Source organism: Dermochelys coriacea, chromosome 5 (genome assembly GCF_009764565.3).
Source record: "Dermochelys coriacea isolate rDerCor1 chromosome 5, rDerCor1.pri.v4, whole genome shotgun sequence".
In the NCBI taxonomy this organism is placed as follows: Eukaryota; Metazoa; Chordata; order Testudines; family Dermochelyidae; genus Dermochelys; species Dermochelys coriacea.
In genome coordinates, this window is record NC_050072.1 from 126,801,377 (window position 1) to 126,824,239 (window position 22,863).

Below are 22,863 nucleotides of genomic sequence, written 5' to 3' on the forward strand. Positions count from 1 at the left end.
CCAGGCAAGGTGTCCCTGTATGGAGAACACATAAAGAAATGGGAGCTCTAAGCACAAAGGGCTTATAGAATCAGGTCTGATAGGGAAGAAAGTATCAGTCTCTCTGCTGTTAGTTCTGGGCTTATTGTTATCTGTTCTTAGAAAATCAAAAACTATAAAAAAGTGCACAGCATCATTGACTTACACAGCCAGAACAACATCATCACTTTCAGCACAACTTTTAGGCTTAGCACTTAGGGAAGTTGTCTTCTTCCTTAGGTTTCCTCTTGGTCCTCTGTGGACAGAACAAGACTCCCACTTTGAGCAGTACAGTAACAGCCATTCTCAAACTATAGGTCGGGACCCCAAAGTAGGTTGTGACCCTGTTTTAATGGGGTCACCAGGGCTGTTAGACTTGCTGGGGCCTGGGGCCGAAGCTGAAGTCTGATGGCTTCAACCCTGGGTGGCAGAGCTCAGGTTGCGGGCCCCCTGCCTGGGGCTGAAGACCTAGGCCTTCAGCTTTGGCCCTGCACGCGGCAGTGGGGCTCGGGCTTTGGGTCCCTCCCCCGCCGCCCAGGGTGGTGGGGCTCACATTGGCTCAGGCTTCGGTCCCCCCTCCTGGGGTTGTATAGTAATTTTTGTTGTTCGAAGGAGGTTGCAGTGCAATGAAGTTTGAGAACTGCTGAAGTAGAACCTCAGAGTTATGACCACATTGGGAATGGAGGTTATTCGTAGCTCTGAAATGTTTATATCGGTGAACAAAACATTATGGTTCTTTCATATGTTTACAACTGAACATTGACTTAATACAGCTTTGAAATTTTATTATGCAGAAGAAAAATGCTGATTTCCCTTTATTTTTTACATTTAGCACAGTACATTGTTGTATTTGCTTTTGTTGTCTGCTTTTGCTTGATTGTGCACTTCCAGTTCCAAATGAGGTGTGTGGTTGACTGGTCAGTTTGTAGCTCTGGTGTTTGTAACTCTGAGGTTCTACTATATTTTCCAAGCTTTTTTTTCAAGAAAAAGAAAAAAAGAGTCAGGTTCCCAGCTGGAATAAATTGTTGCAGCTCCACTGAAGGAAGTGGAGTTGGTCCCATTTACACCAGCTGAACAGCTGTCAGTGTCTTTAATACAATTCTGTTAAAGGGCCTGATCCTACCACTCTGTCTGATTGGAATAATTTTTAATCACATGAGTAATCTCACAGATGTCATAGAGCAATTTGTGGGCAAGGGTTATGGTATCAGGCCCTATGAATTTAAAGAAACCAACCACACTACTTTCTTCTGAGAATAGTGATGAGGAAATATTTGTTTGCTCCTTAAGAACTGGATATTGAAACCATAGCTCCCAGGAAAAGAGAATATAACAAAATTTTATACCTGCATACTTACTTCAAATTTACTCTACAAATATTTGTCATGATACTACTTTACCCGGCCTTCATATGGGTGTGAAGTGATGACAAGGCATTTACATTAATGAAGGCGAATTTCCCTCTAAACAGTAATTTATTACAAAAGAGTTCAGTACAAAAATAATGGTGCTGAATGTGATTTGTTTCTATTATTACCCCTACCTCTGATTAATAACACACATTTCCTGTTAATTTAGGAACTCAGCATGCCCTTTAATCTTGCATTGTTTCTATTGTCTTGCTGTTATGGAAAAATATATGTTTTATACTAGGGCCCATTTTCAATTACTATAAATTAATCCATTGGGGAGATAATGTACTACGTAGCCAGGAAGTGTGAGTGAAAGGGCAGATGTATCCTAGAAGAGACTGGAGATGTGTTGCACTAAAATATTGCACACTGTAAATCTGCAGCCTTCCTGTCTGTCAACTCTTGGTAACTAAAGCTTTGTCTTGGATTTGTCTCTCCCAGGTACTATGAGACTGGGAGCATTAAGCCTGGAGTGATTGGAGGATCCAAACCAAAGGTCGCCACACCCAAAGTCGTCGAAAAAATTGCAGAGTATAAACGCCAAAATCCCACCATGTTTGCCTGGGAGATCAGGGATAGACTTCTAGCCGAGCGAGTGTGTGACAATGACACTGTACCCAGCGTCAGCTCAATTAACAGGTACAGATTTGAACAGCACTGGTCAGCTGCTTTCATGGCTGGAATTTGCAGCATCTCCTCATTTGGGTTCTTCCCGGGGCATTTGCAAATAATCCGCTTTGTGTTTGTTTTCTGGATGACTTGGGCAGCCCTGAAGGCCAGTAGTTGAGCACAGAGGCAAGTGTGTGGTTTCTTATGAACAACTGCTCTCACCACGCAGCCTGGCTGCTGCATCCCATCCCGACCTGCCTTCTTTTGCTGTTAAAGTCCCATGCTGATTCCAATGGAGACTGCTCGCAGGGTTGGATTCAGCAGCAAGAGATTTCAGGGTACAAATGTTCCCTAGGGATAAGGTCGAGACCACCAACCACCTGGACTACCAGTAATCTAAAAAAGCTTTGAATTCAGATTCAGCGGAGGGTGGGAAGAGTGAGGTCTAGTGGTTAGAGCATGTCAGCATTTCTGGATTCCCTTAGGCCAGATTCATGTTCAGTGGGGTAAGGTACTACTCACCATGAGTAAGGCTGATGGAATCTGGTCTCAATTATCCACCTTTACATGCCTCAATTATCCACCTGTAAAATGAGTGGTAAATGTACCTATCCAGAGGGGTGTTTTGGGAGTTAATTAATTTTTAAAAGAACTTTAAGAACCTCACATGCAAGGTACTACCATGGGGGCTGATCCTGCATGACAAGAGCTTTGCTATTGACTCTCATTGACACAGGATTAGGGCCCTGTAGAGGTACAAAGTATAATTACTTTTTTTAAAGTGCTCCACCTAAATGAATCTTAACCAGAACTATTTTGGAAACCTACACTCTCTCGCTCGATGGATGAGATACTAGCTCACATCGAAGAGAAAAACGAGTGTTCATCATGACAGTGTTGAGAAACATCTTGTGAAAAGTTACAAAAGGCAGTAACAAGTGTTTAATGGAAGGGATACGAATCCCCTAAAAAGAAAAGGAGTACTTGTGGCACCTTAGAGACTAACAAATTTATTAGAGCATAAGCTTTCGTGAGCTACAGCTCACTTCATCCGATGAAGTGAGCTGTAGCTCACGAAAGCTTATGCTCTAATAAATTTGTTAGTCTCTAAGGTGCCACAAGTACTCCTTTTCTTTTTGCGAATACAGACTAACACGGCTGCTACTCTGAATCCCCTAAACATTCTAGATGGTAAGCAACAGCCCTCCATCCTCTGCGGTATTATTCTCAGAGGGTTCTTCATAGTTGACAATACAGGGTGTATACATAAAACCCTTTTACATTTAAATTCAAAGACTGTGTGGGGCTGTGATTCCATTGTGTGTATGTGTGTGGTTTTAAAAATCAAGATAGATTTCATGCAATTTCATCCAAATCCCCAGAATGCAGCTAACTCTAAATTTCCATGTATGTCTATGGTCATGTAATAAAGAGACGCCATATTATTTTGTATGTCTGTTTGGGGATCCCAACCTGGATGCCCTTGTGGAATTGCCCCTTATGCATTAATAATCTCTGACATGATAACATGAAAAATAGTGGGTGGCCCTTTACCTCCTAATCGAATGTTATGTGACAGATTTATAGGAATAAGTGCAAAGACAGTGGGTAGACAATTCAAAATGTTTAATGCTGTCAGCAGTTTCCTAACTGGAATGAAATCCTAGCAGCATTCAGTAATACTGAGAGATTTACAGATTTTGGCAAGAAAGAGTTTAGTTTGAGAAACAAAACAGAAACCAGGGGCCGAAAGAAAATCAATGCATCCGATGAAGTGAGCTGTAGCTCACGAAAGCTTATGCTCAGATACATTTGTTAGTCTCTAAGGTGCCACAAGTCCTCCTTTTCTTTTTGCGAATACAGACTAACACGGCTGCTACTCTGAAACCTTAATACTATGGTGTCCTCAGATAACCGAAGGCCAGCTCCACTCCCACTGGAATCCATGGGAGTCTTGCCATTGTCTTCATTGGTAGCATGATTATTATTTTTAATTATTGCACCTTGGGGCCAGGTCTTCATTGTGCTAGGTGCTCTACAAACACATAACCAAGAGACACTCCCTGCCCTAAAGAGATTACAACGTAACCAGGCCTCTCGCATGTTTTAATCCAGTTTTCACATTTCACTCTTTTGTTGCCTTCTCTACCACCCCAGTGTAGTTCTCATACCAATAATATCAAGGAGTGATCCCATTTACATGTTAAAAAATTGTTCTGGGATTTGGAAGTCACCCCATTTAGTGGAAATCATCCTTTTTCATCCATCTGCAGTTGTGGCTCAGAACCTCCCTTTGAAACATGTTCAAGCTTTTCGCATTAGTTTGTTTTATTGTGAAGAATCGTTTTTGCTACCTTACAGTCCCATCCTGCTGTTCAGGACTTGCAATTGCATATAAGAAAAACCCTACATATAGTAATAAGCCGAGAATCTACTCCAAATACATGAGGTCCCAGTTCTGCAGTCCGTTCCTATTCAGCTCTGCGCTCCCTGGGACGCAAGCATGGGATTAAAGTTAAGCATATACTTAAATGCTCTGCTGTGTTGGGGCAGTAGGGTCCAATCCTGCACATTTTTGCTCACTTAAGGTAGTCCCACTGCAGTCAATGGACGTCTCATGTCGTTAAGGACTAATGTTGTCACTGGGTTTGCTGGGTCTGTCCCTTTAAAAGCAGATCATCCAGTTGCGGGGGTGTGTGTGTGTGTCTGAGAACGCTGTGGGAAGACTACTCAGCCAGAGGATGATTATCTGACATTCCACTGCATGTGACCTACAGTCCATAGCAGTCTCTGACCCCAGCTCCAGAACAGGAGCCATGGTGCTGGTGCACATACATAAGGTGATGTGAAAGTCTCCATTTAGTTTTAATTATTACACGCAGGATTTGCTTTTCTCTAGCCCTTGGCAAAGAACAACTCCCACATTCTAAGAAGGCAAAGCACAGAATTTAATAGTGAAAACCATCAACCCGAGCAGAGCGCCATAGTGCAGATGCAGGGCAGGGTGGGACAGATATAGTATACATTCATGCACATTACATACCTACATGTGTATGTCTGTACACAGGGCACAGTAACATTAACACAGGGTAACATTTTCAAAAGCACTTAAATGACTTAGGAACATTTTCCAAAGTGACTTGGGGGAGATTTTTAAACGTATTGAGACACCTAAAGATGCAAACAGGTGCCTAGTGGGGTTGAAAATGGGCTTATAAATCACATAGGTGCTTTTAAAATGTAACCCTCTATCCATTGACTTTTGATCCCCATCGGAAATTGTTCAGTAAGAGCTCTTGCTCCTGGTTTGTGACATAAGTAGTTATATGCAGTGGCTGCACAGCCCACATAAATAAATGGAGGGGAGTCATGCCACATCTCCACTCCTTGTGGCCTCCCTGCTTCATGGGAGGGAGGGAGGTACTAAGGAACCAGCCCAGTGCTGCTTGCAGTGAAGACAGAGCTGCACTGGGGAGCTGGCTTGCGTGCTATGCATTCTAGCCGATGCAGTTTCTTATCCCGTGCTCATCACCGCAGGACAGCTGAATGCCTCCTAGTACAGCGTGCCTTCCAATAACACCTGGCAGGTGTCTGTCACATTGATTAATGCACGACTGGAAGGTGCTCAGATACTATAGTGATGAGCCAAGGATAGGAACCTGGATAGAATAGAATTCAGAATTTGGGATCGCTTCAATTAATACAACCAATACTTGATAATATTAATGAATATTAATTATATGATACTCCTCAGCAGAAGCAATTCATGACAATAAGGTTTAATTAATCAGAATTATTAGCTTCACTCATGTAATCTGCATGTTCACCAGCTGCTTTATTATCCTCTAGCCCTCCAGAAATAAAGATATTTACGTATAAGAAGGCCCTGAATTCTCTCGATTCATTCTGACAACTCAAAATCCTTGTGTAAAGTGTTATTTCCTCCCCTTCCCTCTCATGCAGATGGATCCACTTGAGGAGCTCAGTCCTGCTCCCAGGTCAGTGGCAAAGCTCTCACTGACTTCAGTACTACAGGATTGGGCCCCGGCTCCAAAAGGCCTGGCTTGTTGTTGGGGGACAAGAATGCTGGCAGGCCCTGAGTAAGCTTGGCCCCACCACCAGGAGTGTAGTGATTCACACTCAGCACCCGGGGCTGCTTCCCATTCTGCAGCTTTCTGGGCCAGATGGGAAAGGCAGGGAAGGAGTCAGTCCCTACGTTAGGGAGCACATCTTATCAGCTATTTCTGCTCAGTAGAGAAATATGGGGCGGCAGTGTGATCAAGTGCCTAATGTATGGGGCTGGGACTCAAGAGACCCAAACCCGGATTCTATTCCTGGCTCTCTCACTGGCCTGCTGGGAGATCTCAGGTGAGTCATTTCCCCTTTCTGTGCCTCAGTTTTCCCTTCTGTAAAACAGGGATCATGATACTGATCTGCTTTGTAAAGAGCAGCACGACCTTCTGATGAAAAACTCCCTATATAAAGAGTTATGTGCTGTTACTATTATGGTCACTACTGAATGGTTGTAAAATCATAGAAAAAGAACTAGTGGGAACAGATAAAAATTCTGCAGAAAACTAATTTTACATAAAAGGACTCTGAATGATAAAACCCTGATCTGGGAATAATTTTTAAGCTTCTTCCTTTTGCTCTACGCACAAATGCAGACCTCAACGATAACTTTACACAGTCGGTTCATGAATGAAGTTTTGACATTCTTGGTGAACATATCAATGTGCAAAAAAATGGTGTATTGCAAGGCATAAACTGGGAATCTAGCTTGTTAAATAGCCCCAGGAGAAATCATCACCACAGCATGCTGTCAAAATAGTTCATAAAATATAAACATCTACTATGAGAAGCATGTCAATGAACTATGTATTAGCTGAGTCAAGACTACTCTACAGTTAGTATTTGGGACTGATTTTCCTTCCACTGAAGTTCATGGCAAAACGTCCATTTATGTCATGGGGAGAAGGCTCACACCCTGTGTCTTTCCCGTTAATACCTTGTCACTGCAGTTTTTGCCAACGCATTCCTGTTACCTTTCTTGATGACTGCCCCCTTTCCATAAAGCCACCATACACCCTTTCTTTTATTTCTCTGTATCTTTCGTCACCACATGCACAACTGTAACAGATGCTGCTCAGTGGGAACCCTGGTGTAAATTGGGAGTGACCCCTTTGAAATTCATAGAGTTACTCCAGATTACACTGGTGTAAATGAGAGCAGAAGATGGTGTGAATGTCCAATTATGAGAAGGTAATTGTTGAGTTTTGATGTCTTGCATTTGGTCCAAGATTTGTTGCTTTCAGTGTTCCATTTGATTTGGGGTAAAAACTTCAAACACGCCTCAGAGACTTAGGAGTGTAAGTCCCATTTTCAAAAGTGACTTAGGGCCAGATTTTTAAAGGTATTTAGGCACCCAAAGATAGGTGATAGGTGCCTACTAGGCTTTTCAAATATGTTGGTGCCTAACTCTTACTGCAATCAACGGGAGTTTGGCACCCGGTCACTTTTGAAAATCCAGCTAGGCATCTACCTGAATTTTCAGGCACCTGAAAACCTTAGGTGCTTAGGAGCCTAAATCTCAATGGAACATGGGCTCCTAACTCCCCTAGGCCCAGATCCTCAGCTGTATTTACATGCTTTACTCACACTGATTTCAAAGAGGTTCCTAAATGCCTTTGAGGATCAGGGTCTTTGGCACTTTTGAAAATTTAGCCTTAGATCTGCTCAGCTGTCTAACTTTTACTATGCTTCAGTGGAATAATACAGGAAGAGATGTTTCCTTTACCATGTAGGTGTCCTAAATGGACAAAATAGCTTCTGATGTTCTCCATGCACTGCAATTATTTACCTGCAGTTTCTGCAGTGTGCATGCCTCATAGTAAGGAGCCATTTGTTTCTTTTCAACTACATGCAGGATCATACGGACTAAGGTACAGCAACCACCCAACCAGCAGGTCCCAGCCTCTAGTCACAGCATAGGTAAGTCAAACTTTTTTTATGTTAAAAAAATAATATAATGGAATACAAATATTCTAAAGAACTTTTAATCATTGTTATGGACAGATAATTCTGCATAAAACACTTCAGCACACGTCCTAATGCACCTTCTTTGTCATTCTGCAAGGGCTGAACATGGTAAATGAATTTTATAAATACTGCTAAAAGGGTTTGAATTTTACTGATTATTATGATAAATAGCTTTCAGCGTGAGACAGAAAATTGAAATCTAAACCAAAAAAGCCCCACTAATGGGGGTCTATAGAATGTCAGATAATTAAAGTAATAAATCAAGAAAGGGTTACTTATTCATAACATTTTCTGCATCATTAGTCAGTAAGTAGTTTTGAATGTGTTTTTTTCTTCCATCATCTAGCGCTTCTATAATTCTTTGTGCACTTGCAGTCTTGAGTGAAGAGGTACCAAAACTTTCTAAACTTTCTACTCCTGTTCTTCTCTTCTCCTTCCTAATGCAGATGTTCAGGCCAGAGCAACGTGCTCTAGCCAAGTTCCAATGCCACTTATGTCAGGAGACAGCAACCCCGATGAACACATTTTTGTGGTTAATGGAGTTGGTGGCCTCAGTCCAACTTTCTTGTTCATGGAGATTTTTGACCTCTCTAAACATTGTCTTAGGCACCTGCATGTATATCACATATTCTTTCTTTGTAGGCATGTTCACTCCAAACATAAGGTGGAGCATTCCTTATTTGAAATTTCCATTTCCCACAGCATTCATGCCTCCTTACGTGCAGAATGCAATGAAGGCAGTGAGCGGTGGACATTATTTACTTCAGTTGAACCAAGATTTGTCCTTTATAGCTAATCCTTAGGAGGTTAAACTTGGGTTTGCTTTCTTAGTAGCAAGGCGTCCCATGGAGGAAAGGGAAGGGAAGATGGCCTTAGGGTGACGGTACAAGACTTAGGCAAGCTGGGTTCTATTACCACCAATGCTACAAAATGGGACTGCCATTAAGCCACCTTGTTTGTGGGTCTGGTACCTCATTCTGCAAGTAGCCCTCGTGGGATAAGTTATTGCTCAATGTAAGGAAAGGCAGCAGAATCTGGTCCATAAACTCTCTGCCTTAGTGTCCTCATCTGTAAAATGGGGATAATGCTAACTTCTCAGGAGTGCTGTAAGTTAAACAGAAATATCTGGGAGGTGCTTTTTGTGAGACTCAGGTGGAAAGCTTGTGGGCGTACTGCTATATCTAAACATTTAGAATCATATTATCAAGAAAGTGACTCTAAGAGCCTCTGATGAAGAAAAGCAGCAGCTAGCGTGAATTATAGTTTAAGGCTTGATTGTGTTACCAGTGAGCTCAATAGCAAAACTCTTAATGGAGGAGGAGCCTTTGTTAATACAGGGGCAAATCCTGACTCCGCTTTGCTCTGCACAGACGGAAGCTCAGTGATTCATCCAGATGCAGTGGTCGCTGAGCACAAAGAGAATGCTGACTCTCCCTGCTGGCATTCTGGGATTAGCATCTGTGGGATGGCAGTGTGACAGCCCATCCCCTTCTGCATCCAGAGAGGGGATGCCACCCCACTGCCCTGGGCCAAAGGATGTGTGCATGCTCACGCTTCCCTGTCCCCAGGGAGGGATGGAGAGTCAGCTATGGAGAACCTGAAAGAGGCCATATGGGCACAGTAACAACACCGCTGGCAGCTCCAAATTTACATTGACCATCACTAATGCTACTCCCTGTAGGACAGGTCAGTACCCCACCTGCCCTACCGGGAACGTTCTGCCAAATGGAAGCAGCTTTAAGTCATGTCCTGGACAGCTCCTGGGGGCATTAGCTCTAACCTCTTCCCAGCTGGGCCTGCCCACATTGTGTGCTGTGCTCTTTGGCTCTAGGCCCCCTGGCAGACCCATGCTTGTGGGCAGGTAGATTGTTACCTCCTTGCTCTAGCACAAGGGACCTGCAGCCTGGGGTCTGCCTGTTTATGTTGACAGAATCCAGGCAGCGAATCATGAATATTGACTAATTCTTACCACACGCCAGGGTGTATATGAGGGTGGATGGGGAAACCAGAGGAAGGAGGATAAGTGCTGTGCCTATGGTCACAGTCAGTGCTGGGATTCGAACTCTTGGCTTGGGCACTAATTCCATGTGCATCCTTGGTCAAATCACTTAACCATCTTGCCTCAGTTTTCCTACCGGGAATGTTATTATTTAATTACTTGCTTCCTAGGAGTTGTGTGGAAGGTTAATCAGTTTGTGCTCGCAAAGCATGTTGAAGATATAAAGTGCAATCTCTAATTGCTAAGCATTATTATAATACGGTTATCCTATCCACCCAAAGCCATTCCACCTCTTTAAAGCTGTAAACTGATAACCAGACATTTAGACAATGTCGTCTGGTCTTGGTAATCCTTCGAAAGGTTCCCGTAGCAGGACGCTTGCCTTACACTTTCCTCCTATTTAGTATTCTGTGTAATGCAGGCGAATGACTCCTCTTCCCCTGTTGCAGTCAGGATGAAGGGTTTAATACAAAAGGCTCACTGAAGCACTACAACGGTTAGGTTACCAGCCCTGTGGTTCCCCCACTAATAATACATCAGCAATCTTGGGTTGTGGCTTAAGGTTAACTCCACATCATACTAGATTCTTAATTAGTGGCTTGATATGTAACGTTACATTTATTGTATAGAGAATGAGCCAATTAAAAAAAGATAAATGGTTGATAAAGCACAACTTGAGCGCTGACATTTGTGAGGTGCATATATAAGGTGTCTGATGGGTGTGGCAGTGAGACTGCTTTTGAACGGCCCTCACTGGTTCATAAAACAAGCACAGTGCAGTTGTTATTATTATTAATTGGAGTCTAGTCAGGGACCATTGTGCTAGGTGCTGTACAAACACAGAGAGAGGAATGGTCCCTGTCCCAAAGAAGTTACACTTGAAGAATAAGATGAGAACAGATGGAGACAGACAGACAAGGGAGTGCAATGAACCAATGACACAACTCTGTGTCAGCAGCTGTCCAGTGGCAACACTGCCAAATCTGACTATTTTATCATGACTCTCACAATATCTGGTCTGTTTCTGAACGTCTGAGTTGCTGGAATCAGATTATGGCTTGAGAACCGCAGCTTTCATTAACAAGCTTCTAGGCCACGTGGTGGGAGAGAAAAGGTTGAGACCTGAACCCTCAATACTCCAACACCCAGGGGCAAATAAAAAGGACCCCACTTTTTAAAATTATTTTGTAAATCTAATGATTTTGGGGGCCCAACTCCTGCTTTCTGAACACTTGGGTTTGGCAGCACGACCAACCGTGACTGCCGCCAGCCCGTGATTTTCATGAACAGGGGATGCCAGGAACCAGAACCACCGTGGTACTCCTAGAAGGGAAGCAACCTGAATGGAGCACTGCCCTGAGTGTTACTTTGGGCCCAAAGCTGCTTTTCTTGCTCTAGCGGGGCTCACTTAGTGAGTCTTCAAGGGCTTCAGAGTCCTGGGGGCCTTGTAGGCAATCTGAGGGCCTAGTGGCCAAATTATAGTCTGTCCTTCTCTGGGTTACTCCCGGTTGGATTAGGGGCAGAGGGAACGGTAGGAAGGCCCTTCCTCTCCACTGGATCCAGACCAAAGGGGGAGGCTGTATTTCCATCCGCTCTAGCTGATACACCAGCCTCCCCTGGGCCACTTCCTACCTCCCAGTGCACTCTTCGTTTTGGGGCATGATCACAGCCCTCTGCTTCCCTCCTCGAGGAGGCTGTTCAAGCAGTCGCAGTGATTCAGAGAGTCACTTGGGGCTGCCCAGGTCCCTTCCAGTGTCCAGTAATTCCCCCTTGTGAAGAAGAAGGGGAAAGAAAAAGGGGTCAGACCCCTGGCTGCCCCATCAGGCCTTGTCCCTAGTCCAGGTCCTTCCCTTGTGGATTCTTCTGTCCCAGAAGGGTTCTAACTGGCTTCCTTCCTGCAGACAGCTTCTCCTTCCCTCTCCCCTGCTTGATTGCCAGACTCCCATTTTAATCAGGTCCTCCATTTGGAGCCTGCTCCTCGGCTGATGTGGGACAGGGCCTTCTTGGCCCAGCACCACTCCATCACCACTTTAGTCTGAGCAGGGGGGTCTGTAAACCCCATCGCATGTGCACACGCAAAGCCCCTATTGCAGTCCATTGTGTGTTTGCCACAAGCTATGCTCCATCAGCCCCTTTTCAAAACTCACATGCCAGAGGAAACACAACAAAACAGGCATCACCATTCAGCTTCTTAGCTGGGGAACTGCAGAGTCACATGAAATTGTTGTGGCTGAGGGTGTAGCAAGTGGTCCCAAGATGACTGGGATGGCAGAAGTTGTGGGCACACTTTGGCTTTCATGTTCCACCAGCATGCTGACTGCTTTGCTTTTAATTACAGCCTCCACGGGGTCCGTGACCCAAGTCTCGACAGTGAGCACTGACTCCGCAGGCTCCTCCTACTCCATTAGTGGAATTCTGGGAATTACATCCCCCAGTGCTGAAAGCAACAAACGCAAACGCGATGAAGGTAAATGAACCTATTTTCTCTTCGGTGGGTAGCACGTACTGAAAAAGGGACAGGCGGCGTTAGAAAGATGGTCTCTCGGCTATTGTCTTCAATATTCACTTTCTTAAAACTCACCATATCTAGTTGTGTCTGACATGGATCCATGTAATCTGCTTTTGTGACTTAATCTGTTAATGTGGGAACTGTTTCTTCCAGAGTGCTATTGCACGGCCATTTGGGCTAATATGGGTACAGAGACGATAGTGATGCTAAGGAGACATTGCCTCTGTGTGCAAGGTTTTCATGCTGGTGTGACTCCATCAATGGGGTCATGGAGTTTCTTCCAATTTCTACAGGTCTACATGAGATCACAATCAGGTCCAGATAATCTGCCCCTGCTCCATTTGAAGTCAATGGCAGGTAGAATGGAAGCAGGATTGGTCCCATTGTCAGGTGCCAGTATTCATATATTATAAAGCACTTGGGATTATTGCATTTTTCAGTGACTTAAGAACAAAACTGAACTAAACTAAGAAAGCTTCCCACTCATCAGTTCAAATGGCAAGATACATTATTACGATGGCACAACACTACACCTTGTTAAAAAATAAAATACAAACGAGGTGGGTTAGACTCGTCTGAGATCCAGATGGTTTATAGGAACAGTTTCCTTTCTCCAGCACTTCCCCAGATCCCATTGACATCAGTGGGATTTTTGACAGTGAAGGCTGCACTGAAGATGGCTTGATTTTGCTTCATACAGAGCATTTCCTATAGTTTTTGCATTCTTCTTAAGGTTCATAGTTAAATGTCACTGTGCAGCCTGGATGTCGCTTTGAGGAACATGCTGCATTACCTTTAAAATTAAGGATAATCTAGAACAAAGGATGGGATATTCTGCATTTGAATTTTCTAAAGATGCCTTAAATTAAACCGTCTCGTTCCTTGAAGGGATGTAAAGGATGTTTCTTATTATCTAACCACAGGAGTTCCAGAGGGTTGGAAATATCATCAGGAGAACATGCCAGCCACATTCACCTATTATAATCAAAGGAGTGGGACAATTTTAACCCTGGGGCAAGTTTAGGGCCTGATTCTGCAGACATTGTTGTATGGGAGTGACGTCACTGGGACTTTTCACGTGTGTAAATTACTCGCACATGGCAATGGTTGGAGGATGGAGGCCTTCATCTGTTTTCTTTCTGCCCATTTGTTGCCCCCCCCTGCTTAAACTACTACAGTCGTTGCTTTCATGCAACTATGGTCACAAGGTGCAGACACATTCAAAGGACACTGCTGCTCTTGATGAGGGGGTCTGTTCTGCCATCCATGTGCATGCCATTTTCATGGGATTTACACACGCACCTCAAGGGGAGAAATAACCCCAGAGTGTTTGTAAACTCTGGGTCAGGAAGGGAAAAAGCAATGTTTTCTCTGTGGCCTTGAGCCTCACAAACAGCCTGACCGGACACTTTATTCAGTTATTCTCCTGTTCAATTCATCCCACTCTTTGTATGTACACACAGAATACGAGCCTGACTTTTAAACAGCCTGGAGTGCCTGACCAAGTCCAAACAACGAGTGTGCGTGGCAATTCCCAGGGCTGCACAAAGCAGTCAGGTGCAGAGGGCTGTTTAGACACATTGGGTGAAATCCTGGGACCATGGAAGTCAATTGCAAAACTCCCACTGACCTCCGTGGGGCCTAGCTTTCACTCAGACTGTGGCTGGCTGCATGGGTGCAAAGACTCGGTTTGTACATGCAATTGCATTAGGTGTGCACATTAATTTGGTGTGCAGTTGCACACTTGAGTTTTTGAAAATCAGGCCATAACTATACAAATAAATATTAGCATTATAGTAGGAGCAGTAGCAAACTCTCTAGTTAATTAAAGATGCATAACCATCTACCGTGGTGATAAGAGCAGTATGGGAACCAGGACAGAAATTATAGAATCTCCATCCCACAGCCTTCTTTCCAGTGGCTTGTAACTTTCCAAAACTTTCTCCTTTTGGGCTGACATTTTACAGGGTTGATCTGTGCTGAAAGATGATTTTTTAAAACTGTGAGTTAAACTTTTCTGCAATGCATTAAGGTAAAAGCTGCATAGCCCCTAAGGTTTGGAGGAGAGGCAATCTCAATGTTGCAAACTCTCACAAGGATATCACAATCGTTTCCTAAATTTCACCTAAAGCCCCCGCTCCTGGAGCCACAGGAGAATCTCAGATTTCATTTATAAGAAGTAAACCCTCAGAGTTGCAGAGAAAAGATTGAGAACGTGAATGTTAAAGGCTCAAAACCCAGAAGACAGGAAAAGCAGACTTTGACTCCCTCAGGGAACAGATGGCCAGGATCCCCTGGGGGACTAACATGAAAGGGAAGGGAGTCCAGGAGAGCTGGCTGTATTTCAAGGAATCCCTGTTGAGGTTACAGGGACAAACCATCCCGATGAGTCGAAAGAATAGTAAATATGGCAGGCGACCAGCTTGGCTTAATGGTGAAATCCTAGCGGATCTTAAACATAAAAAAGAAGCTTACAAGAAGTGGAAGGTTGGACATATGACCAGGGAAGAGTATAAAAATATTGCTCGGGCATGTAGGAAAGATATCAGGAGGGCCAAATCGCACCTGGAGCTGCAGCTAGCAAGAGATGTCAAGAGTAACAAGAAGGGTTTCTTCAGGTATGTTGGCAACAAGAAGAAAGCCAAGGAAAGTGTGGGCCCCTTACTGAATGAGGGAGGCAAGCTAGTGACAGAGGATGTGGAAAAAGCTAATGTACTCAATGCTTTTTTTGCCTCTGTTTTCACTAACAAGGTCAGCTCCCAGACTGCTGTGCTGGGCAACACAAAACGGGGAAGAGATGGCCAGCCCTCTGTAGAGATAGAGGTGGTTAGGGACTATTTAGAAAAGCTGGACGTGCACAAGTCCATGGGGCCGGACGAATTGCATCCGAGAGTGCTGAAGGAATTGGCGGCTGTGATTGCAGAGCCCTTGGCCATTATCTTTGAAAACTCGTGGCGAACGGGAGAAGTCCCGGATGACTGGAAAAAGGCTAATGTAGTGCCCATCTTTAAAAAAGGGAAGAAGGAGGATCCTGGGAACTACAGGCCGGTCAGCCTCACCTCAGTCCCTGGAAAAATCATGGAGCAGGTCCTCAAAGAATCAATCCTGAAGCACTTAGAGGAGAGGAAAGTGATCAGGAACAGTCAGCATGGATTCACCAAGGGAAGGTCATGCCTGACTAATCTAATCGCCTTTTATGATGAGATTACTGGTTCTGTGGATGAAGGGAAAGCAGTGGATGTATTGTTTCTTGACTTTAGCAAAGCTTTTGACACGGTCTCCCACAGCATTCTTGTCAGCAAGTTAAGGAAGTATGGGCTGGATGAATGCACTATAAGGTGGGTAGAAAGCTGGCTAGATTGTCGGGCTCAACGGGTAGTGATCAATGGCTCCATGTCTAGTTGGCAGCCGGTGTCAAGTGGAGTGCCCCAGGGGTCGGTCCTGGGGCCCGTTTTGTTCAATATCTTCATAAATGATCTGGAGGATGGTGTGGATTGCACTCTCAGCAAATTTGCGGATGATACTAAACTGGGAGGAGTGGTAGATACGCTGGAGGGGAGGGATAGGATACAGAAGGACCTAGACAAATTGGAGGATTGGGCCAAAAGAAATCTAATGAGGTTCAATAAGGATAAATGCACTTAGGATGGAAGAATCCAATGCACCGCTACAGACTAGGGACCGAATGGCTCGGCAGCAGTTCTGCGGAAAAGGACCTAGGGGTGACAGTGGACGAGAAGCTGGATATGAGTCAGCAGTGTGCCCTTGTTGCCAAGAAGGCCAATGGCATTTTGGGATGTATAAGTAGGGGCATAGCGAGCAGATCGAGGGACGTGATCGTTCCCCTCTATTCGACACTGGTGAGGCCTCATCTGGAGTACTGTGTCCAGTTTTGGGCCCCACACTACAGGAAGGATGTGGATAAATTGGAAAGAGTACAGCGAAGGGCAACAAAAATGATTAGGGGTCTAGAGCACATGACTTATGAGGAGAGGCTGAGGGAGCTGGGATTGTTTAGTCTGCAGAAGAGAAGAATGAGGGGGGATTTGATAGCTGCTTTCAACTACCTGAAAGGGGGTTTCAAAGAGGATGGCTCTAGACTGTTCTCAATGGTAGCAGATGACAGAACGAGGAGTAATGGTCTCAAGTTGCAATGGGGGAGGTTTAGATTGGATATTAGGAAAAACTTTTTCACTAAGAGGGTGGTGAAACACTGGAATGCGCTACCTAGGGAGGTGGTAGAATCTCCTTCCTTAGAGGTTTTTAAGGTCAGGCTTGACAAAGCCCTGGCTGGGATGATTTAACTGGGACTTGGTCCTGCTTTGAGCAGGGGGTTGGACTAGATGACCTTCTGGGGTCCCTTCCAACCCTGATATTCTATGATTCTATGATTCTAAGACTACCCATCCCCAACACTATTATCTGCAATTGCAGTACTCCTATCTTCAGCTGCCCACTGAAGCTGCACAGCTAACGGGCTCCCTTCTGCAGACTCATTAAGTAGGGTAGACAAGGTGCTCTGGTACAAAGAAGCCCCACTTTTGTATTGCAGACTCTTGGGAAATGGAATCCTATTATATTGTATTATTTCAGGAAGAGGAAAATGTGATGGTTTAACGATGGACTGTATCGTAATATGTATGCACAAGGGGGCAGAGTTAACTTTGCCATTTACTGACTCTTGTGAGGTCAACGCTACATGGTGAACGTTCTCGTGGCTTAGTTGTTTGACACACGTCTCTCTCAATATTGAGGGAGGAGTCTGTATGTACATAGATCTCTGATAAGTAGGGCCATTGACCAGGTAACCATTGTAAATTGAGCTAGGCTTCCGTCTGAGTGGGATAGTGAAATGGAATGGGTTCGCTCTGCAGCACTCAGTATGATTCATTGACTTTTTTTGTTCCTCTCCATTTTGACATTTTTTTTTAGCAGCGGTCACCAGTCTTTAACCTCATGGGTTGCTAGCCTAATAGCAATAGGGGCAAACCAAATCAACAATCTTTATTGGCTTATACTGCTGAAAGTGTCATTCCCCCTCCTGCATTGTAAAGTAGACGTGGAACAGATGTGCCTTAGTGGGGGATTGGTTGCTTTCACTTATAGTTAAAGGACATACTACTAGGGACTGATACAAGAAGCAGACTACATAGTAGCTAGACACTGGCTTACTAAAGAGAGATGCAATTGGCTTTCTAAGTTTAAAAAGGCAGACACATTGGTCTCGGTTGCTGTTTTGTTTCCAGATTCCCCTCTCTAACTTCAGTTGCTTCGTTCGGATTTTCCCTGTGCGTAGTTGGAAGCCCGAGCGATGCATGTTGAGCAGATGGGCGGGAGGATGTAGAGAATGATCTTATTTTATTGTCTTCTAATGAATTCTGTTCAGCTGAAAAAAGGCCGTAGAGGGGTGCAGGCAGTGAGCGTGGGACCCACATGTAGGTTAGATTACATTTTAAAGACAGGTTTTTACAAATATCCCTATTCAAAGAAATTGTTTTATTCCATTAAAAGTTGCATACATTTTCAGAAATGACTAGTGGTTTTCGGTGGCTCGGTTCCTGGGTGCCCAGCCTGAGCCATCTTAAAGGGTCCTGAAATTCAAAATGTGCCAAGCGGCTGCCCTCTGAACAGCAGCATCTCAAATGGGACACCCAAAAATGGAGGCTCCCAAGATCCCTACTCTTCTGTTTGGATTTAAACTTTCCCCGGTGATGTTTGCCACCAGGGGTGAACATAGATCAGACGAAGAGGCAGAGTTCTCCAGTTCTGGCTGCTGTGGTCATGTTCAGGGTTTTTTCTGGTGGTGCAGTGTTATATTGTCTTGTGATGACAGGACAAAGCTACAGGAGAGAACAGGGGAAAAAGGCAAAATGTATCAGAAAGGAGGTTGTGTCCCCAAGCAGACTTACATCCAACCAAGGAAATGAATGTGTGTAGTGTGTATGCAGTGTGTGTGTGTGGGTACAGTTGTCCTCTGTGTGTGTTTGTGCAGTACGCGTGTGTGCAGTGTGCTTGTGCAATGAGCATGTATGCTGTCTGCAGTGTGAGTGTGTGCATGTGTATGCTTGCAGTGTGGGTGTGTGGTGTGTAACGTGTGTTTGTGCAGTGATTGTGTGTGTGTATAGCTCAGCAGGGTCATGTCCCTGGAGGGCCCCACAAGCCCATTGCTATAAGTGATGGGACTTTGTAACAAAAATACAGATGGGTGCTGGGGCTCTGCCTGGTGGTCGCTGAACTCATCCGGCAGTTACTGCATACGAGAAGAGGGTTAAATACATGTTTTTAACAGAGAGAATTGATGCAACCTCTCTCTCTCTCCTCCAGTATTTCTCTGTCAGTCTCCCCTGGAGATGTTTCCTTCTTCCCCTGGAGGGAGTGGGCAGCCAGCAGAAGGGCACAGCTCCCTATAGAGGCAGCACAGAGAGGGCGCCCAGCCGGGACACCTCTTCGGCTCCCATCAGGTGGTGCTGTTGCTACCCCAGTGTGGCTGGGAACCCCAGAAATTCCCCAGCCAGGCACCAGCTCCTGTTGCTGCTCTCACTGCAGAGTCTGCTATTTGGTGGGGTCTCAGCTCACACTCAAGGCTGAAGCGAAGCTATGGGGAGGGGGAGCTTTCCTTTTCTTTAACCCTGGCTTGTCACCGGCTCTTTGCACCACTGGGCTAGTGCATGAGACCTGCAAGTGAAAACGACTCTGCACCATGAGTTAGGTTTGACAAGCCTGTTCCCATTGGCCGAGCTGAGCGATGTGCGCAGAGCAAACAAACCTACCTGGACGAAAGCACCTGTGATTTTGAAAACCATTTCAGGACGAACACTCCCAGGCGGTGCTGTTATTCACCTGGGGAAGGAACGGCTCTGCCCTGATGTGCGTGGCTGGGCACACCCCAAATTCCCACCTGAATGGGAGTCTTTTTCTTAGTAAATTCAGCAGGATCGAGCCTGAAATTTGCAAAGTCCCCAGAGGCAAGGAAGGCTGTAAAAAGGGTAGATGCAGGTGGGCAAAGGTCCCAGGTAGGCCCCTATAAACAATAAAAGTGAGATTATGTCACTGGTGAGTGTATGTCCCCCCACGTCGTTCCACAGAGGAGCTCTTTAGCTCAAACTGTAGCAGCGTATGGTTTTGGCTCCAGGGCTCCTGGGTTCAATCCCTGGTGAGCTGGTCAGGAGGGAGAACTGACTTTCTTGACGCTGGCATGGAGGAGTGGTCTCGCCTGGAGCAGAGACGGATTTTCAAGCAGCCCTCAGAAGAGTTCACCAGTTCCCCTGGTCTGTTTATGTGCCTCTGTGTGACTCGCTCAGCAAGCAGGATTGTGGGCAGGAGTGGTGTATTTGAAGCAAGAATTGCAAGATGTCAGCGGGAAGTGAATTTCTAGCAGTGAGTCTTTGCATTCGACACCTGATTCCAAGGCACTAACATGTCTCATCAATGTGGTAGCACAGTGGGAGCAGCTGGGCAGACATTTTAACCACTACAAGCCAGATTTTTAACTGTATTTAGATGCCTAAAGATGCAGAGTGGGATTGTTAGAGGCACCTGGGCCTAGACAGGTTTACACTCTCCCTCCCACCATAGCTCACGCAGGTGGAGCTACTGTGGAGGTAGAGCAATAGTGGGGAATTGAGAGCAAAACGCAAGGCCTGTGAGCTCTGTTCATGCAGGGACCAGTCCAGCTCCCTCTCTTCTCACTGACTCCACCGGGCACTGAATTGGAAGACTCCCTGTGTGACCTACAGTATGTAGCCAGTTCAAATGGCAAATCTCAGCTGCCGGGAGGCCATTCTGGAAATGCAAGATTGGGGAGGAACCCAACGGTGAAAGCCTTTGTTGCATGGAATATTCACTGAGTAAATTTCGGAGAATGAACCAATTGGTGGGAACGCCGTCTGTCCGCAGACAGAACAAAGGGCTAAATGCGCCAAATAAATCGCCCTGCTCAGCTCTGGTCACCAGTCTGCCTGGAAATGAGAGAAGAGTTAAACCCACTGCCATAAATTAAGCACTGGGTAGGATGCGTGTGTTTGCTACCACCCATCTCTTTGGGCTGCAGAGGAGGTGTGGCTGCATTTAAATACCACCCCCACAGAACAGCTGCGTAAACCATATTTCTAATTCATCAGTGTAGAGTCTTCTCAGTGGTTGGGGGCATTTTGGGAATTGAAACCAGCATGAGAAGAAACTTTTACTTACACCGTTTGCTTTGTTCTGTCCTTGCCAGCTTTTATGCTGTATTGTTGCCATCTGCTGATGTTGACGGTGTAGATGTCACTATTGCAGGTTCTGAGCTGGACTGCTGAAAAATGCTTCTGCTTGTCCCTTTTAGAAGCTGTGGGCCACGTGCTTCTGTCTGGAAGGAAAATCTGCAGCGGTAGCAGAGATAACAAAGAAAACGAGGGGTGTGTCTCCACTGCTGCTGGAGATGTGAGCGGCAGCCCTTGCAGATTACAGGTGCTAGCTGCACTCTAGCTAGCTCGCTAAAAATAGAAGGGAGGGGTCTGCGGCACGGTCTGAGGTTCTCATGACTTTGGAGGCTGCTTTTATTTAGGTGCTTCAGTTCAGATCTGTGCAACTAATTGAAGACACCCGAGTTTGAAAACTGTGGCCATGGCTCTTGACATTTTTTTCCAAGCACCTTGTGAATATTAATTAATAATGGTATCCTGTTACGACGACGGGACAAACCCAGTTCTACTAGTGACCCCTGCGCCCCAAGGATGTGGTCAAAGGGGGAAACCAAGAAAAGGCCAAGTGCAACAAGAGCAGCACTGCATCAAGGCCTTTAATGGGTAGGGCTGGGTTTCCCTCCTTCCGGGCGCATGGATCACAACCTCCTGGCAGGACAATGGCCACAAGCTGCTGTAACATCCAGGCAGAGCAGTGGGCATGTCTCCACTGCAGTTAGCAGATGGTGAGAAAGAAGCAGCCTTGCCACGGGCAGGACTGCGCAGTGCTGGGGGAGGGGAACGGGTGGGGGGATGGAAATCTGCATTCTATAAAGTGCTTTCATCACAGTGGGTCATTGCTGAGCTCAGGGCTAAGGCCCGACACTATTTTCACTCTTCTTTCTGAGGTTATCTGAAGGGATCACCCCACATTTTTAGCCACCCATCCAGCTCCCCTGGCTTTTACCTAGGTCACCTCCTAAGAAGAGCGCCATTGATTTCAGCCTGGAGCATATTGTCCGTAGCTCCCCCACCAGCTGGGGGTCTGGCCTATAGCTCTTTAGTGCATTTACCCATCCACTGGAGTCTCATCTCTGGCAGCACACTGCTCTGTCTGTCTTCCACTGGGAGAAAAATCTGCTGCTTTATTTTTCTTCTCCTGCTCACTTTGAACATTTTCCCACTTACTGACCCAGATGAGTTATGATTTTACGGGGCCAGACCCCCCACTGCTGTAAATTAGTGTAGCCTCATTGACTAGAGCTCTGTTGACGTACACCAGCTGTGGATCCAGCCCGTTAATATTTCGCCAGTGCCATCAGTATTCATGGCATTGTAGAGAAGATGTAGCTCCTGCCCTGAAGGATGAAAATATTACAAAGTGCAGAAATCTAGAATCTGTGCAGCCCTTACTCACTCTGAGGAGCATTTACTCCCACAAGCAGTGCCACTCTTTGATGGAGCTGCTCCAGTGAATAAGCTCTCCCCAGCAGGGCAACGGGCAAACAAATGAACCTTGGTAAAAGCTGGCAAAGGAGAGAGGGACTGGCCTGGGTGAGGACAGATAAAGCTGGTCAGAAGCCAGGCGTCCTGGTAAGGCCAGGAGGAGTGGGAGCCCTGCATGGCGGGTGCTCTGGTGGAAAGCTAGTGCTGTGTCCCTGGGGCGGCGATGTCACGTGTGCAGCGTGTGAGTGTCTCTCCTTCCCTCTCTGCTCCTGACTGTTATTTTTCAGTTGGGAATGAAGTAGGGCAAGAGAACGGAGCTGATGGGAAAGGAGTGGAGGCTGGTGGCTGGGAGGTAGCTGAAGGAGGAGAGGCTGGGAGGGGGAGAACAAGGACGCTTGGGGTGCTGGAGGAGGGAGACAACTCCTGCACATGGGGGAGGAGGGGCTTGAAGAGTGGCCTGAGTGCAGAGAGTCAGAACGGGAAGAGGCAGAGACGAGGAGCAGGGCCTTCAGTGCCTGAGGAGCTCTATCCGTGGGAGGTGGAGGAAACCAGTTGGTGGGGAAAGGAAGGCTGTCGAGGCCACAGCCTGATTCTCTTGTCCTGGTAAAGGCTGTTTCTGGCAACTGCTTCCCAAGCTTTATAAACACAAAACGTGTCTCCTTTTGGTTT

The 22,863-nt window shown here is 45.7% G+C and overlaps 1 protein-coding gene across 5 annotated transcripts in view; it reads left to right on the top strand.

Annotated features, from left to right (window-relative positions):
- The window catches only part of PAX5 (paired box 5), a 238,089-nt gene that overhangs the window by 21,306 nt on the left and 193,920 nt on the right, over positions 1-22,863 (top strand). For all 5 annotated transcript variants that reach the window (XM_038403330.2, XM_038403327.2, XM_043514630.1 and 2 more), the window contains 3 exons: positions 1,872-2,069; positions 7,966-8,030; positions 12,416-12,544. In XM_038403330.2, the coding sequence (XP_038259258.1) occupies positions 1,872-2,069; positions 7,966-8,030; positions 12,416-12,544 (392 nt within the window). The remainder of the gene's footprint in view (positions 1-1,871; positions 2,070-7,965; positions 8,031-12,415; positions 12,545-22,863) is intronic.